Raw genomic sequence first — 17,366 nt, 5'->3', positions numbered from 1 at the left:
TTAAAAAAATGTATTAATAAATTATAACAAAAAAAAAAAAAAATAATAATAATAATAAAATTTGTTTGCATCACCGTAAAATGTTTTCTTCAAGTCCGAGCGTAATTCGAAACCTGTGGCCAGACCAAGTGGTTCTTTCCTCATGATTATGAATAATAATTATAATAACAATTTAAATAAAGCTATAATAACCGTGATTGTGTTATTAATATGTGTGTGAGAATATTTGTTTTCATATGCACTCAGTGCACTCACGTTCGTAAATAAATTTTTTTAAGTTCATTTTATACTTCAATGAAATGAAATAAAAAAATTCGATAAAATTTTTTTTTGTAAAAAATTGTTTTTTTTTTTATATTAATAATAATCTTATGTAGTGTAAAGAAGTTTTTGCTTATAAACAGTAAAAAATAAAAAAATTATTTATTTATCGTTGAAAGTCAACGCTGAATTTTAAATTACCGCCTATCAATTTTGAATTTAAAAATTATTATTTCCAGATTGTAAAATATTTATTGACGATAAATAAATTTGAAATATTTATTACCGACAGTAAATTTCTTACCTTATCAACCAGTCATGAAGTCGTCATAACCTCAAATTTTTCTCACGTCTGCACAAGTGAACTTAACAAAAATACGATCACACTTTATAAACAATTTTGTTACAATTACAAATTAATTGTCATTGATAAATAATGATAATATTTTGTTAATAATTATTGTGTTATTAATCAACATGATTCAAGGGTAAGTTTTAATTTTTTTTACATGAAAAGTAACAATGGAAAATTTTTTCATTTAATTTGTAAAATTTGTGTGATTATCCGGTTTAATTTATATATTTTCATTAAAAAGTTCAATTATTTCATCTATTCAAACGTTATATTTATTTCATTATTTATAAATCAGCTGACAGTTACTTTATTTTGAAATTTTAATTATCCGACTGTCAAAAAACCATTTTACAAAATAATTAAAGACGTTTCAACAAATTAATTTTGATTAAAAAAAATTTGTCAAGTAGAAATTATAAAAAACTATAAAAGTATTTTTTTTTTTTAATATGTATTAAAAAAACAATCAAAAAAGTTATTGTAACAAAGTGACCATTTTTTAATTTGTTTTTAACAAACAAATTTTTCCCAAAAAATAGTTTTTAAAAATTGCATTTTTAATTTTAAAAAATTTTTACACGTCAATTTTTTTTCTAATTTTTTTTTCTGCAATAATCAAAACGAATAAAAATAAATTTCAGGTGTAAAAATTTCTCCAGCTGTCGTGCGAGTATAAAACTGTGTTCTCGCTACTTTTCATCATCAGTGTCCCGATCAGAAGCGAAAAAGTGGCGGCATGACTTATTCGAAGCCGAAAAAAAATTGCAGCGATCAGCAGTAGGCCGTATAGAAAAAATAAAAGTTCTATACAACACCCACGAAGACGAGGTGACAATGCTGATGAACAAAAACCTGTCTACCCCTCATGACTGTGCCAAACACATTTCAGAAGGAGTGGCAAATCTGTCAGCACTTGCTCTAGTCGACGGTGTTCCTTGGGACATGCACCGCCCCCTTTCAGGGCCATGTGAGCTGAAACTTTCGACCATGAAAACGCCCCTGGTCCCGGCTGTCAACAATGCTTTCTGGCGCACTTGCTCATTCATGTTGGGCGCTGTAATTGACAACGCCTTCAATGACGAGGTCACCTGCCACTTGCACAGTTTCACGGCTCCGATCATTAAATCCGGCAGCTTCATCTACGACGCGCAACTGGACTTGCCGAATTGGACACCAACAGCTTCAGAAATGCGGGTGCTGTCCAGCGAATTCACGAAACTTATTCAGCAGGAGCTGCCTATCGACCGGTTGGAAGTCAACGAAGCTCTAGCCTTGGAGATGTTCCAGGACAATCCGTTTAAGAGTAAGCAGATCCCGGACATTGCTGAGAAAAGCAACCAGAAAGTCACGCTCTATAGAATGGGACAGCACGTGGACATCAGCAAGGGACCCATGGTTGCTAATTCCTCTATTGTTGGTCGGTTTACGATGACCGCTATTCATAAAATTCAGAAAGAAGGGCTCGATATGTTCCGCTTCCAGGGAATCGCCTTGCCCAAAGGATTCCTGGTTAATCATGTCGTGTATGGGCTGCTGGAAAAACGGGCTCAGAAACTCAACGATATCACCTGGATGCCGCGGATAACCGAACACGAGCAAGATGAACATGTTAAAGTTGCTGCTAAAAATTGAGTATTTTATTGATGATCACTTTTATAAGTAATAAAACGTAAGTTATGTTTATAATTTTCTGTGATTTTTTTATTTTTCCTTGTTGGGGTTTATATTAAATTCGAATTAATATTTTTATGTGATTTAAATATAAAGAAGTTTTGAAATTAGTTTGGAAGGTAAACATTCAAGTTTTTTTTCCAATATTTAAATCAATGGTTTGAATTATTTTTGCCGAAATTTTGAGAAAATTTTATTAATGAAAATTCGTTTGATTTTTAATTTTATTAAAAAATTAAATTGATAATTTTAATAAAATTTAATATTTTTTTCAATTTAAATATATTAAGAAATTTTTTAAAAATTTAAATATCACTACTATATAAAGTATATTTTGTTGATTTTTTAGATTTAATATTATTGAAATAAAAAATATATAAAAATTTTTTAATTTTTTCAAGTTCAATTTTCTATTTATAATTTTATTAATTAAAATAAAAAAATTTTAATTCATTTTTTTAATTTGAATGTAAAATAATTTTTTTAATATTTATTAATAAACTTTAAAATGAAATTACTAAATTTTTCCCAATAAAAATCTCATCAATATTGAGGTTAAAAAAAAATCAAAGTTTTCACTTAAAAACAAAAAAAATTTGAATTTTTCATTAAAAATTTCTCAAAAAGAAATCCCTAAAATTTTTTTAAAACAATAAAAAAAAAATATTAAGTCTCTATCATCTCTCAAGAAAATTAACCATAAAAAAATATAAATAAATAAATCAATAAATCAAACTATGAGATCGCTTGGAAGCTTTCTGCTCCCAAATAAAATTACCCGGGAGTCTGTTGACGACAGATCCAGGGCAAGAGACTTTCATCTTCAAGTAAATTTCTGGATTATGGGAAGCTCTGGGATGATCAAAGTCGTCGCTCTTGAGGATAGACCTGACCACAAAGGGAGCGAGCTCCGGAGAGCACCGAAGATCCACGGAAATGGTCAGGTTGAATTTGGAGATTCCTCGAGAATTTTGGAGGGCATCAGCTTCGTAGTCCTCGGACTCTGGGGCAAGGTGAAACTTGTTGGCAAATGCTGAACGGTTCATGTTACCGTAGTAGAAGAATTGTCCTCCGTACTCGCCGTAGCCGGAGTAGGTCGAAGAGACCGGGACTCTTGGAAGCGGCATCCTCTTGGTGTGCATCAGTCTTTCTCTGTCGTAGTGGACGGCCTCGTAGTGGTGCTCGTTCACGCTCCCGACCAACCGTCTCAATCTCAGGTACATGAATCGTTGCTCGTCGCGCCAGGATGTCTCGTCCACGGCACGCGGGACTTCCAGACAGGTGAACCAGGCGCGACGCATCACGTATCGGAGTTGCATGCAGAGAATGCTCCCGCGGTTCCCGCGTCCTGTTGTCAATCGGAATCCTACTACCTGGCGTCCCTCTGCTAGGCAGTCCAGTATGTCGATGGCCTTGCAACCGGATACTAGGGCTGATCTGTATATATATATATATATATATATATATATATATATATATATATATATATATATATATATTTTTTTTTTTTTTTTTTATGTGCTAATTAATGTTATTTTTATTTACAGAATTTATCGGTGTAGGGAAACCGCTAGCAATGGACGTTCACGCGGAAATTTTAATATTGGATAATTACATATTAAACAGGACAATATAAAATTTGTAGAGCTCCAAATTATAAAACTATTGATGGTATTTAAATTTGCAGACTTCTGACAGTTTTTTAGATTTTTATGACAATTAAATTATAATAAAAAAAATTAAAATATTTTTTTATAATGATTTAGTATAAAAATCTAAAAAATTTTCAGACCTCTGCTTATATTTTTAAGAGAATAAGCAAAATTTTGTGGCCAGTGTATTTATATGATAAAAATTTTATCCCAAATTAAAAGACTGGCTCTAAGAATTGTTCTTAGTTGATTGGAAATTTAATAATTATGATTAAAATTGAAAAACAAAATTTCTTGATTCAATAATTTTTTTAGTAAATCAAATTAATTTTTTAAAAATCATTATATAAATTGTAATAAATATTTGTAAATATTTAAAAAATTTTTTTTAATTCTTATTTTATTTTTCACTTTCAATCTTTTTCCATTTGAAATATGAAAAAATATTTTCAGTGAATTAAAAAAATTGATAAATTATTTAAGTTATAGAAGAAAAAAAAATAAACTGTTATTATACAAACAGTTAGTCTTAAATTGACGGACAAGTACCGCATGAACGTCCTTAACGGTTTAAATATTCAGTTAGAATTTCTAGCGGTTCCCTTATTAACAAGTCAAAAAAAAATAAAATAAAATCAACTCAATAATAACAACCTGTTGAGTTTGCGTTCCGAGACCTTCTCGAAATAGTTCATGAAACGTTTGCAAAGGGCAAAGAACGCGGTTACTACTGTATCCGGTCCATTGGGACCGATCAGAGCGGCTGGTCTTACATTCGCGAGGTACAGAAGGTTGTTCAGCTCGTCCAGGAGACTCCCGGCGTAAAAACACAGCCGGGGAAACTTCTCTGGACGCGGTGGGTGTGTGTAGCGCCAGGTTACAGCTCTCAGCATCTTGTACTGAGAGCGAATCAGCTCTAGGATGTTGAAGGCCCGGCTGTAGGCCAGGACGTCGGTCTCGTTCTTCAGCTGGGATATTCGTGACTCTGTTCGAAGCATGGTAGCTTCCAGGCGATGTCCCGCAGAGATAAATACTCCATTTAGGACTGATGTTGCTACTAGTTGACATTGCCTGTAAGATTATTTATGTTTAAATTCCTATCACATAATTTTTTTTTATTTATAATTTTTTAATAATTTAAAAAATAAGCAAAATTTTTTTTTGTGGGGTTTTTTTATTAAAAAATGGGTTTATCATTAAAATTCAATCTCTTCAAGTATTGAATACCTGGACACGAGTCTCGTGGATGTCGCGACAACTTGGCAAGGCAAATATTTGAAAACCATCTCCAGTACTTCTGGCGGCAGGGTCTCCAGCGTGAAAGTTCTCGATCTCGTTTTTGGGCCATCTTTCACTTCCCATGACGACGATATTTTTCGGCGCTTGTTCGCACTCATTTAATAATTTCCCAATCTAATAATCCTTTTTTTTCTTATTTTCTTCGAAAGCTCCTTAGCACATTATCTCCGAGACAACGCCAATTTATTCTAATTAAAATACTATTTTATATATAAATGATAAAATTAAACTCTTTTTTTTCCTTTCTCTCATTAAAAAATAAATAACAGTCGTTTTTTCTTGTCAATTGCATTCGACGCAATCTTCAGTTAATTTACTATTTTTTTTTTTTTTTTTTTTAAGAACAAATCACCAATAATTCATTTTTTTCAAATTTTTTAAATACTTTCTTAAGGACAGTTTAAAAAATTAATTCAAAAATAATTATTTACAGATTTCTTTTAAATTTGGCTTTAAGAAAAAAATGTAGTCACAAAATTAATGAAAAATTTGATTTAGACTTAGAAAATACAAGCATTAATAATAAAATAAAAAAAAAGTGATGATAAACAGATTTTTTACTTTAAGCTTTAAAAAATGCGACAATAAAATTTTTAAAAAATCTGTACTCCACAGATTTCTTTAAATATAAACAAAATTCTTTTTGGAGTCAATTTCACTCCAGTAAAATTAATTTAACTAAAAATCATCTTTAAATTTATTACAGTTTAGGGAATGATAATTATTACTATTTCTTCACAAATAACTTCATTAAATATTTATTGCAATAAACATTTAAACAATGATCGATTTAATTGTATTAATTTGATAAATTATAAATGAATAAATTAAAAATTTAAACAAAATTATTTAAGTAGAAAAATTCATTGGCATAAGTAGAGTTAATTTAGGTTGGTCACAAATTATTGAATCTTCAGCCGTAACTGACGCACTTATGCTGTCTAATAAATTTTGTATTGCATTGCGATTATTATTATTATTATCATTACTATTATTATTATTATTATTATCATTATTATTATTATTATTATTATTATTATTATTATTATTATTATTATTATTATTATTATTATTATTATTATTATTATTATTATTATTATTATTATTATTATTATTATTATTATTATTATTATTATTATTATTATTATTATTATTATTATTATTATTATTATTATTATTAGAATTAGAATTGTGAGTGCGTTTCACATGTTCCCGTCGGTGTTTCAATTCCTTGAAAGCTTTTCCACAATAATCGCACACAAAGGGCCTTGTAGCTTCATGGGACCGCAAATGGCTGCTGAAATGACTTTTCCGTACAAATTTCTTGCTGCAAATAGAGCAAGCAAATTGATAACGCCCTTCATGGGCTGCTACGTGGGTATTTAGTGTCCACTGGGTTTTGAAAGTTTTCGCGCAGTAGCCGCACTGAATTTTGTTCTTATCTTTTTCAGCAGGTGACTTTTCATTTTGATTTTTGCTGCAGGGTTCTGTAGGCACGCGCGGGTTTTTTAGTAACAGTAGTTCTTCTAGAAGAAAGTCGTCGATTTTTTCTTCAGGTTCGAGATCCAGTGAAGAAGTTATTTCTTGCGAATGATGCTTCAGGTGATTCGATAATTTTTCTTCGCTCGGGGATTTATTCTCCGAAGATTTCTGGATTGAATAAATAATTTTTTTTTAATTTTTAGAAAAGTTTAAAGTTATTTTTTAATCCAAGTTCTACTTCAGTTTTTTTATTATTGACTTAATATAAAAATTACTTCTAAACATTGTTTATTTTAATTCTGAATCATTTATCTGAATGAAAATATTTAAATATATTTAAAAATTGAACTTTGGATCAAAAAATTACTTAAATAACAAACTTTTTGGTAATTGTTTAGTTTCACGGTCATATATAATTTTTTGACATGAAAACTAAAAAATGAATATATTTAATTAATTATTCCTTGTAAAAAAAAAAATTGTCCCCAAAAAAGTCCAAAAAATTTGGAACATAGTTAGAACAATTTTGGAACTATTATAGGACATTTTTGAAACGTTTTTTAAATGATTTTTAGAAAGATAACTTATTTTTGCACAGCTTTAGATTTGCCCCAAAATTAATGGATAGAACATCATTATGAAAATTAACGTAGCACATATTTAATAATTTAAAAAATATTATAACAAATAAATGATGGCAAAAAAAAAGTAAGAAAAAAAACTGATACCCAGAAATTAAAAAAAAAAATTTTGGGAAAAATCTACAGCTGTGCAAAAATAAAATAGGACTTCTCAAATCATTTAAAAATTGTTTCAAAAATGTCCTATAAAAGTTCCAAAATTTTGGGAACAATTTTTTTTTACACGGGATTCTATTTCATGGGTTCAAATATTTGAACCGCGAAATTAACCAATTACCATAAACATATATTATTATTATTAATAGTAAAAAATATAAAACCTTATGAATAACAGCGTGACTATTTAGTTGTTCAAAGTTCTTAAATTTTAATTCACAAATATTGCAAGAGTAATCATCAGTACCACCATTATTATTATTGTTATTGTTATTAATATTATTATTATTATTAGTAGGATTATTATTACTTCTAGGCGACTTAAAAGAGTGTGTAGTATTAATATGCCGTTGCAGTATGAGATCATTGAGAAAATGATCACCACATTGGTCACAAGTACGTACATCAGACGGTTGAGGCTCTGAATTACTATGTAATTTAGCTTGATGGCGCGCAATATGACGTTTTAAATCGTGAGCACGTGAGAATGCACATTGGTACCTCGAGCATGTTGGTATCGGGCATCCCTTAGTTTTGTCAGGCGTATTAGTCGGTCTCGTCGTTGACGAACTTTCTTTCTGACTCTCCAGCATCGATACCGACACTTCTACTGGTTCCATTGGAACCAATCCTTCCGATGGCATCGCTTCGATTTTTGACTCAGCTTTTCTCAGAGATCCATTTTCTGATAAGGTTACCACTGGCAAAGCTTGTAAATTAATACTCTGATTAATTTCTTTTCGAAATTCAATAGATGCTACCGCGTCTGTTACTGTCGACAATTGGTTCGATAGTGGGATGAATATTATTCCATGTGATATTGAATCAACCTCCATTTTTATTTTCTGTAACAATTATTAACGTTAATAAATTTGGAGAAAAATGATCTAAAAGTTTATTAAAAAAAATTTATAAATTATCAAAATTTTTTTATTTTTTAAATTTTAAACAAAAAATATTTTTTCAAGTCCGATATTTGCATTTTTTTTTTATTTTATTGAAAATTATTTTATTAAGTATCTAAAAAATTTTATAATTTTACAATAAAATTATTTTATTAATTATTTCACTTAAAATAGTCATTAAAAAATTATGACATTAAATTTAGCTGTCACTTCACAATTGTTTTAATTTTTTTTAACAAATAAAATAATTTAAAAAATGGACTTGTAGAAATTTTAATAAATTAAAAATGCAATTTTTTTTAAATAATTTTTTTGTTAAAGAAAATAAAAAAATTGTCAAATAACAGCTAATTATTTGACTTAAAATACTCATTAAAAATTTTTTTCTTTTATATTATAGTAACTAATTATAACAAAAATCCCCTGACTAAAACCATCGATTTAAATTGATGTGGGCCCCTTTGTTATACCTTGTATTTTAAATATAAACAATACTACTCAGGCATTTTTTATTCTAAGTATTTATTTTATCACTTTATCCTCGGTATTTATATTTTAAAACTATAGATCAAATTTCTGTGTATACGACATAATTAAAGACTGATTTTTTTTTCGTAGATGTATATTATACAAAAATAAATTTCTTTTTATACATTTTCGTGAATTAAAAAAAAGAAAATTATTTATAAAAATAAATTGTAAAAAAATTAAAAAAAAGGATCGATGTTAATCTATTTTTGATCGAATTCTACAAATAGCTCTTACTGTGGGTTAATTTTAATTTTTACTCCAGCTTGAATATGTAAATCTATAAATATTGCCTTAAATACTTTCAAAATTACTTACATTTAGAATACTCAAAAAATAATGACAGTAATTATTGTTACTATTTATGTCAGTCAGTAAACACAAACAAAAAATTTTAAGTCTTTAATATTGAATTTTTCACTTATTTAATATTAAATGTTACACTTTACTTTGTGTAGATTTATATATTTATATTTATATATACAGAGAGCTTACTTTCAGAAAGAAATGAAAGTGTGCTAGTCTACAGTTCTTATTTTACAGTGTTAATATCCTGAACTCTGAACTAAAACTGGACAAAACGATCAACAAATTCTACATCTTATGTATCATCTATATGTTTCAAAATTATCTCCACCCCCGCAACTCAATATTATCTATACTACTATTAAGTACCGTATTAAAACTTTTCCATACCCTGTTCTCTTATTTTATTTATTTTTTTGTGTTTATAATTTCAATCTTTTTATTATCATAATTGTTATTATCAAATAAATATTCCCGATAATTTTTGATAGTTAATTTTCAAAATTTAAATGCAAATTTTTTTTTTTTAATTTCATTTTAAAAATTTACATAATAATAATACTAAATTTTTAATTATTTATTCTTAAAATGTTAAATAAAGTTATTAAATTTTTTTTTGAATGTGAAAATTTATCCGCGGGAAATTATTAATTTAAAATTTTTTTTAATTATTTTCAATATTCATCGTACATTAAAAGTTAATAATTTTTTTAAATTGAATAAATTTAGCACTTTTTTTTACATAATTTTATTTGAAAAACTGTCTCCTTCATTCGAATATTTGTATAATATGTAAAAATAATTTTTAATTTATTAAAATTCAATTTTATACGAACCTGAGTATTGTATGTGCGCATGTTTATGATTGCGTATAAATAACGTGCGCACTTCTCTGAATGCGCATGATTTTTAAATATTATCTTTGAATCTTATATTGAATATTCAAGAAACCCAAGAAATTATAAATAGTGTAAACATAAATGTAAATAACAATAAAACTAAATGGTAATTTACAGCAATTTATCTAGGCATAAAAAGTTTCAAAATAATTGAACTTTTTTTTTATATTTTTATAATTTAATAGAAAAATTTGGCCACTAGTTATATTAAAATAAATTTAATAATTTGGTCGGTCCAAAATTTCCTAAAATTAGATCATGTTTGGAATTTTTCTAACATAATTTAATATTTCCAATAAAGTTTGTAATATTACTTAATTCATCAATAAAAAATTTTCATATTTAATTCAATTTTTGTTCAATTTAAAACAGTGAAAATTAATTTATTTGCTTGGCCGTAAATTCAAATAAAAAATTATCAGATGAATCCAATTTTTAGAAACTTGCTAATAAAGCAGCAAACTAAATAATTTAGATAAATGTGCTTAAATTAAAAAAAAAAAAAAAAAATGTTTTTACGTTTATGCTAATCCGAATAGAAGCAGGCGACAAGAGGGCGTTCTATTATTACCATTACATTATATGTATATTCTCATGAGAATTTTCCCTTGAATTTAATCATTTTAATCAGCTAATGCTACTGAATAATGACTAGTGTTTTTTTTAATAGTTTTTTACAAAATTTTATTGTTTTGTCGTTAAAAAAATATTTTATTTTACACTATTGTAGTGACAGTTTACATTAATGATTATTTTAAGTTATAATTAAATTTAGTATTTGTTATTTTATTAAATTATGCACAGCACTTCAGTTTACTAATTAAGTAATTAATTGTTATGATTATGGTAAAATGTGAGACTTTTATTAAAGTAATAAAGTATGTTTGATATTTAATTAACTTTATTCATCTAATTATGTGTAATTATTGTAATAATAAAAAAATTTTATTAAATTAAAACAATAATTTTGCATAGAATTAATTAAAAATTAACGAATTTTTTATGAAATAAAAAAATCAAAATTTACTATATATTAAATAATGACTTTTGTTAAATTGCACTGTACTTTCTTAACTATTGACATTTTTAAAAATATAAGCTCATTTTGATGTTACACTCATCAAGAGCTTTCATTTGAGTACCCACATGCATTTTCATATATTTTTCATATATACATATATATGATATATATAAATATATGAAAAATTGATGTGGGTACTTAAATGAAAGGTATAGATGAGTGTAACAACGGGATGAGCTTATATCTTTAAAAATTTCAATATTTCACAAGATATTTTAATTTTTTATAAACAAAATTTTGAATTTTATCTTTGGCGTTTTTATTTAATACTTGAATAAATTCAACACGTTTTATTTAATTTTTTTCAAAACACTTAAAACATAATTAGTCAACAATTCTTCAAAATATTTCTTTAAAAAATTAATACATAGTATTTACTATAATAAAATATTTATCTGTAAGAGTTACATTTATAAATACCAAACTAAGTGCACTGCATAACTTACTTTACCATTAAATTACAGCCTATAGACTACAAACTATGTCAACAGTTATCGACAATATATATATATTCATAATACATAATAGTATTTCAGTTTAATGCATCTCTAAATTATTAGATTAAGTATCAATATCTAATAACTCAAACAAGTATTTACCTAAAAATAAATTTCTATATATACACAAAATAGTAATCATATTCTATAATATTTTTTATTTTTACTTTAAATAGAAAACTTCAGGATTTATTTCAAATCCGTCAACATTTTCTTTATTTTTACAATAAAATAATACTATTTTTATGGTAAAATAACAATTTATTCAAAGCTTCGCTATGTATACAAATTAGCTTCCTCATATATTTTATACATAAATATGTCAGCTTTAATTTCTATAAAAAATTCGCTTTTATAAATAACATATGCTTTGTTAAAATTTAAAAAATTATAGTAGTAATAAAAATAAATTATTCGTCATCAAAATTAATTTTAATAATTTACTAAAAGAAAAATTTTTTTTAAAACTAAAATATAATGTTTTTTTTTTTTTTTACTGTGAACTTATGTTGAAGTTTTTTTTTAAATGCTTGCGCAAGTAGTTAATTAATCAGAAAATAATACAACAACTAATTACAGTAATTAATAACAAAGAAACTAGATTTTTTTAGACATGCCTAATTAAACAAAACTATTGAAGCAATAGATATAATAATACATGCTCAATTGCTTATTTGTAACTTGAATTTTTTAGCTCAGAAAATAATAAGTTTTAATTATAAATTTATTATTTTTAATTAAAGTCTTTAAGTAAATAAACTAATTAAAAATTTTCCAATTTTAATAGAATCTTAATTACAATTACAGAGATGTAAATATACAAAACTAAAAAATTTTAATTTTTAAAGATCAATTTACAAGAAATTTAAATATTGAAAGCATTCATGCTTGCAAATAAAAAATTACAAATAATTTACAAAATTCCTTAAAAACATAATTGAAAATAAATTTAAAAAATTGTTTTACTAAAAATAAATAAATTTTAACTGAAGCTCAACGAAGCAGGTGACTATTTGTAAAGATAATTAGGTAAAAAAAAAAATAATAACTCACAATTAATAAATAAATACACAGCTTCACACAAAAATATCAACAATGAAAAATAAAAATATGTCAACTATTGAACAATAATTCACAAGTTAAAGATGGAATTTATGATATTTATTAGTATGCTGGAACAAACTGAACGTGAAAGTATCGTTAAAGATTAACGGTTTGGAAAACTAGGATCCTCAAGAATAAATCTATTACAAACGATCTATCTATACTATATATAATAAATTTATAATATTATTTTCACTTTGAAAATACTATTGGAAAGTAAACATAATCGGACATCGATTATTCCGAAATTTTTTTATTTATTAACAACCATTATATTTATTTTATTTATCGGTATTATAATAAAAAATATTTACACTATTATTTACATATTAAAACAGACGATTAAATATTATATGATGATCAAGTGTCGGCATAATTGCTGATGGTATTTTTTATCCACTCAGTGTAATGTTGGACCTTTGTATAAACATCTGGGAATCCCGGTCTGGCGCATCCTGATCCGAAGGATGTTATGCCAGTTAATTGCCAAACGCCGTCACTTCGTTTACACTGTAACGGGCCGCCTGAGTCACCCTGTAAATTTTATCAAATTTTAAGTCATACATAATGATTAATTAGTTGTAAAATAGTCGGAAAAACATTCGCAGATTTTTTTCAGGATAAAAAAATTTTTATTCTTACTGAAAAAATTTTATATTATTATAAAAATAAAAATAAAAATAAATTACCACGCAAGATCCAGAAGAGCCGTCGAGATGCCCAGCACACAAGTGCCCGTTCCTCAGAGGCACCGAATTGCCGTAGGCCTTTTTGCAATCCTCCAGAGTCAGAAGCGGGATACTGGCTTCTAAGAGCGCCGCAGACAATGAAGGTGATGGTCCAGATCGACCCCAGCCGGAAGTAAAGCAATTTGTGTCTACGAGTTTCTTTTCTGTTTCTGGTTCGGGTAAACAGATTGTTCGGATTATTTTTGAAAGTGGAGCTGGTCTACTTAATTTCATCAGAGCTGAAATATATTATATTTTTTTTTAAATTGTTATTACTTTTTTAGAGTAATTTAAGTGTAATGGTACGTCTTATTTTTTTTATTTTATTAATTTGTTAATAAAAGCTAAAAAAATTGTTAAAATTTTTAATTAAGTGTGAAAATTAATTTTTGTCTTTATATTTTTTAATTTTCTGTCTGTAATTTCAATTTTTTTTTTTATTACTATTATTATATTTAAAAAAAAAATTCTTGATAATTTTTTTTTTTTTTTTTTTTTTTTTTTTTTTTTTCAATAATTAAATACAAAATTTTTTTTTAATTTCATTTTAAAATATTGGAATAATAAGAATTGGTAATTATTTTTTACAAGTGGGTTTACCATTTTAATTTTCATTTTTTTGAACGAAATTTTTTTTTTTAATTTTGATATATTTTTTTTTTTGAAAAATACATAAAAAAAATGAACAATTTAAAAAGAAATTATCATTTATCATTTTAATTATCATACCATATAGAAGTGTCAATTATTTTTTTTTTATTTCATGAAATAAAAAAAAATTTTTCAAAAACTACGTATTAAACATCTGGTATTATTTTCACTATCAAGAAAGTAAAGTCTATAAAAAAAATAGTAAAAAAAAAAAATTACCAATATCATGATTATAATTATCAAATTTTTCATGAATAATCACTCGCTCAACCGGTATCCTGACAGATCCTCGATTTCCAGAATCTAATTCCCATTCACCGAGCACCGTCGTCCATAATGCGCCAATCGGTAGATTGAATACATCACTGTAATTAAAAAATAACTAAATAGATAAAAAATAAATTAAAAAAAAAACTTTAAAAAGTGAATTTTTTTTTTATTTTCAAAATTAATAATTAATGAAGATTTTTACAAAAATTTTCTTCAACCCAAAAATCAAAATTCATTAAAAATCGCAAAAACTAAAGAATTTTCTTAAAAAATAAATTTTATTAAAATCCTCAAAAATTAATCAAACAACTTTATAAAAAAAAAAAATACATTTTTTTTTCAACCCACCTTACCGAACAAATAAATAAAAACATACTTGTGAATACAATGAGCCGCAGTGAGGATCCAGGAAGGATCAACGAGTACTCCTCCGCACCAATGGCCGATGAACCCCAACTTCGGGTGAAGAAGCTGCAGGGAAGCTTGCCAGGGCCAAGATCCGCGTTTGCTCGGCTTCCCATTGAAAATCCTCCCCGTGGTCCTCGCGGTAGTCATCCTCTTTAGCTCCAGGGCTTCGATTTTGGTCTCGAGAATTCCCCGCGGCTGCCGATGTGTAACTGCGGGATTACCGCACTCTACCATTCAAAAGTTAATTCTGTACGGCTTACGCCGTGCTTATTTGCAAACGAATTCCCACAATGTTAAATATTTAAAGTAAAAAGAAAAACAATTTTTTTTTTTTTTACATTAATTGTCATTGTACATAATTTTTATGCTTGAAATTTTTAGATGTAGGAATCCGGTTATCAAATTTAATAATTGTAAATAAATGATAAAATAATTTTACAGTAGAACCTCGAGAACCTAAAGTTTGATGAAAGAAAAAATTTGAAAAATAGAGTTTCGAGTTTTTAAAACTTAAAATTTTAACTTGATAAAATCAATTGAGAAGAAAAAAAATTTTTTTTAATGTTACAGAGAAGGAAAAAATTCTTCATAAAATAACTAATTTTCTTGACTCAAGAAAATATTTAAAAGAATGAAAATTTTCTTGACTAGTAAAGTTTTAGAGCAAAAAAAAATTCTTTTTTTTAAACATTGTTAATATATAAGCACTTTTTCAACTTCGAAAGTTTTGAACTCGAGAACGAATCACTTGAAAGGGATGGTCAAGGAGTTTTTTTGTAAGTGATTGAACACTATAAAAAAGGTCTACATAAAAGTTTTTATTTATTGAAAGTCAAGCCGCAAAAAAATAAATTTTGGAATAGAAAATAAAATTATCCAATTAAAAAAAAATATTTATGAAGACGTTTATCTTGAGTAAAAGATTTCTTGCTTCAAAACAATTATTTTGATCTTCGTTAATTTTTTTGGGTCGAATAAATTTTTTTTCTGTGAAGAAAATTTCTTGAAATAAAATAGAAAATTTTTTTTTTAGTTTGTTAAATTTATTTGATTTTTTTCTCATTCTTTTTATTAGACATTAAATTATTCACTGAAAAAAAAGTAAGTTTAATTCAAGAGAAAAATGATTGAATCAAGTAAAATTTACTTAAATCAAGGCCCTTAAAATTATTATCTTGCTTCAAGAATTTTTTTTTCTAATTTCTTTTTTTTTTTTTCAGACTTTAAAAGAGAGTTAACAAAAATTTTTCAAGTTATAGAAGTTCTATTGCAATAATAATAAAATACTTACTCGGTTGATTTTTAATCATCGCTTTGATTTCTTTGTTAAATAGCAAATAAATGATCAATAATTTACTCAAAAAATGCATTGTATTTTTTTAATAATAATCTTTTTTGAAAAATTTTTTAAAATTACATATTTCAAAAAATAAAAACCACTTTAACACTTGACACTTAAAACTTGAAAAAAAAAAAAAAAAAAATTTTTTTTGTAAATAACCAAAATAAAAAATAAGATTTAATATATAAATAAATAGATGTGACTTGTAATAGTTCTCTTGCCTGAATGGACCATCTTACAATCTTACTTCGAAAGTTATACACACGTTTCCGCTTTATTACTCCTTTTTTCGCTTACTTACTCTTACTTATGCTCGAGTCTATGTACTGTGTACTATAATAAGACACCAAGACAAGACTAGAGTGTAAGAGTGTTTGTACTTCATATTAAATTATACTATTAATGTAATATAATATAATAATAAATAAAAATATCTGGTGGGGTTTTAGAGTAAGTAGGAAAAGTTTTGTTCTGTAGTTATATTATTAACTGCTCAGATTACAAGATTGTAAATATATAAACAGAGGAATTTATGATTGATAATGATAGACAATGGATTTATTGTGTACAGTACTCGTTTAATTCTATACAATTCACAATATAATAGATTATAAATCCAAGATGTTTTCTTTTGTGACCTTAACATTGTATCATTTGTTGGGAATTTATAAATGTAAAATAATAAAAACAAAAATACTTACAAAAAATAGTGAGCGAGAAAGTGAAACTGCGGTCTCTGATCTACTGAAGAAAGCAAGAGCTATTGAGTACATTTACTTTTACTAACGAGGAAAGTGTATTCATGACTTTTAACATTTATCGAATAATCTTATTATATTTTTATTGTTATTATTAGTATTTATTAATTGGAAAGATAAAGATAAAAGTAAAACCATAAGGTTTTAATATTTATTCATTCTTTTAAAAAGTAGTGTAAATACTTGACCGAGTTTTTATGTTTAGAAGAAAGAATTTTTATTTCATTTCTTTATCAGGATTTTTTTTAATTATTTAATTTATATTTTAAATATTTTTGTTGTTATATTTAACGTGATTTTACTTTTACTTGTAAAAATATTTTCTTCTTTAGAGAAGAAAATTTTATTTTTAAATTCAAACAAAGAATTACT

At 26.0% G+C, this 17,366-nt stretch overlaps 4 protein-coding genes across 9 annotated transcripts; 1 reads left to right on the top strand and 3 right to left on the bottom strand.

Annotated features, from left to right (window-relative positions):
• The first annotated feature begins 594 nt into the window (after window positions 1-594).
• Window positions 595-2,302, top strand: Mrpl39 (mitochondrial ribosomal protein L39). The gene is made up of 2 exons (XM_074237958.1): window positions 595-749; window positions 1,258-2,302. The coding sequence occupies exons 1-2, from the start codon at window positions 739-741 to the stop codon at window positions 2,246-2,248; spliced, it is 1,002 nt and encodes a 333-aa protein (XP_074094059.1). The 5' UTR covers window positions 595-738; the 3' UTR covers window positions 2,249-2,302.
• Window positions 2,303-2,818: 516 nt separating this feature from the next.
• Window positions 2,819-5,523, bottom strand: LOC141524226 (uncharacterized). The gene is made up of 3 exons (XM_074237957.1): window positions 5,167-5,523; window positions 4,594-5,010; window positions 2,819-3,724 (listed from the first exon to the last, which is right to left on the bottom strand). The coding sequence occupies exons 1-3, from the start codon at window positions 5,334-5,336 to the stop codon at window positions 3,010-3,012; spliced, it is 1,302 nt and encodes a 433-aa protein (XP_074094058.1). The 5' UTR covers window positions 5,337-5,523; the 3' UTR covers window positions 2,819-3,009.
• A 456-nt stretch (window positions 5,524-5,979) lies between these two features.
• LOC141523907 (uncharacterized) lies at window positions 5,980-9,521 on the bottom strand. 2 transcript variants are annotated; one of them, XM_074237478.1, is made up of 3 exons: window positions 9,269-9,521; window positions 7,682-8,362; window positions 5,980-6,888 (listed from the first exon to the last, which is right to left on the bottom strand). In XM_074237478.1, exons 2-3 carry the CDS (start codon window positions 8,351-8,353, stop codon window positions 6,088-6,090), a joined length of 1,473 nt encoding a protein of 490 aa, XP_074093579.1. In that variant the 5' UTR covers window positions 8,354-8,362; window positions 9,269-9,521; the 3' UTR covers window positions 5,980-6,087. The 2 variants fall into 2 exon arrangements, with proteins under 2 accessions (XP_074093579.1, XP_074093580.1); XM_074237479.1 differs by having other exon boundaries at window positions 7,922-8,362.
• Window positions 9,522-12,996: 3,475 nt separating this feature from the next.
• LOC141538492 (chymotrypsinogen A) lies at window positions 12,997-16,603 on the bottom strand. Of its 5 annotated transcripts, XM_074259996.1 has the most exons (6): window positions 16,484-16,603; window positions 16,186-16,355; window positions 14,863-15,121; window positions 14,436-14,581; window positions 13,527-13,804; window positions 12,997-13,371 (listed from the first exon to the last, which is right to left on the bottom strand). In XM_074259996.1, exons 2-6 carry the CDS (start codon window positions 16,262-16,264, stop codon window positions 13,198-13,200), a joined length of 936 nt encoding a protein of 311 aa, XP_074116097.1. In that variant the 5' UTR covers window positions 16,265-16,355; window positions 16,484-16,603; the 3' UTR covers window positions 12,997-13,197. The 5 variants fall into 5 exon arrangements, with proteins under 5 accessions (XP_074116097.1, XP_074116096.1, XP_074116098.1 ...); XM_074259995.1 differs by having other exon boundaries at window positions 16,186-16,578; XM_074259997.1 differs by having other exon boundaries at window positions 14,863-15,103; window positions 16,186-16,578.
• Window positions 16,604-17,366: the final 763 nt, after the last annotated feature.

This window comes from Cotesia typhae, unplaced genomic scaffold (genome assembly GCF_013202065.1).
Source record: "Cotesia typhae breed Kobodo isofemale line unplaced genomic scaffold, CoteBio_Ctyphae contig_22, whole genome shotgun sequence".
NCBI lineage: Eukaryota > Metazoa > Arthropoda > Insecta > Hymenoptera > Braconidae > Cotesia > Cotesia typhae.
Note: the sequence above shows the minus strand (reverse complement) of the source record. Positions and strands in the feature narration are given on the sequence as shown.

Coding starts and splice junctions, on each gene's coding strand:
- LOC141524226 (XM_074237957.1), bottom strand. CDS start 5,336: ATGAGTGCGAACAAGCGCCGAAAAATATCGTCGTCATGGGAAGTGAAA. Junction 5,011..5,166: donor TCCACGAGACTCGTGTCCAG/GTATTCAATACT, acceptor ATAATCTTACAG/GCAATGTCAACTAGTAGCAA. Junction 3,725..4,593: donor TCGGAACGCAAACTCAACAG/GTTGTTATTATT, acceptor ATATATATACAG/ATCAGCCCTAGTATCCGGTT.
- LOC141523907 (XM_074237478.1), bottom strand. CDS start 8,353: ATGGAGGTTGATTCAATATCACATGGAATAATATTCATCCCACTATCG. Junction 6,889..7,681: donor GTCACGCTGTTATTCATAAG/GTTTTATATTTT, acceptor TATTCAATCCAG/AAATCTTCGGAGAATAAATC.
- LOC141538492 (XM_074259996.1), bottom strand. CDS start 16,264: ATGCATTTTTTGAGTAAATTATTGATCATTTATTTGCTATTTAACAAA. Junction 15,122..16,185: donor GATGATTAAAAATCAACCGA/GTAAGTATTTTA, acceptor TTTGAATGGTAG/AGTGCGGTAATCCCGCAGTT. Junction 13,372..13,526: donor GCTCTTCTGGATCTTGCGTG/GTAATTTATTTT, acceptor TAAAATTTACAG/GGTGACTCAGGCGGCCCGTT.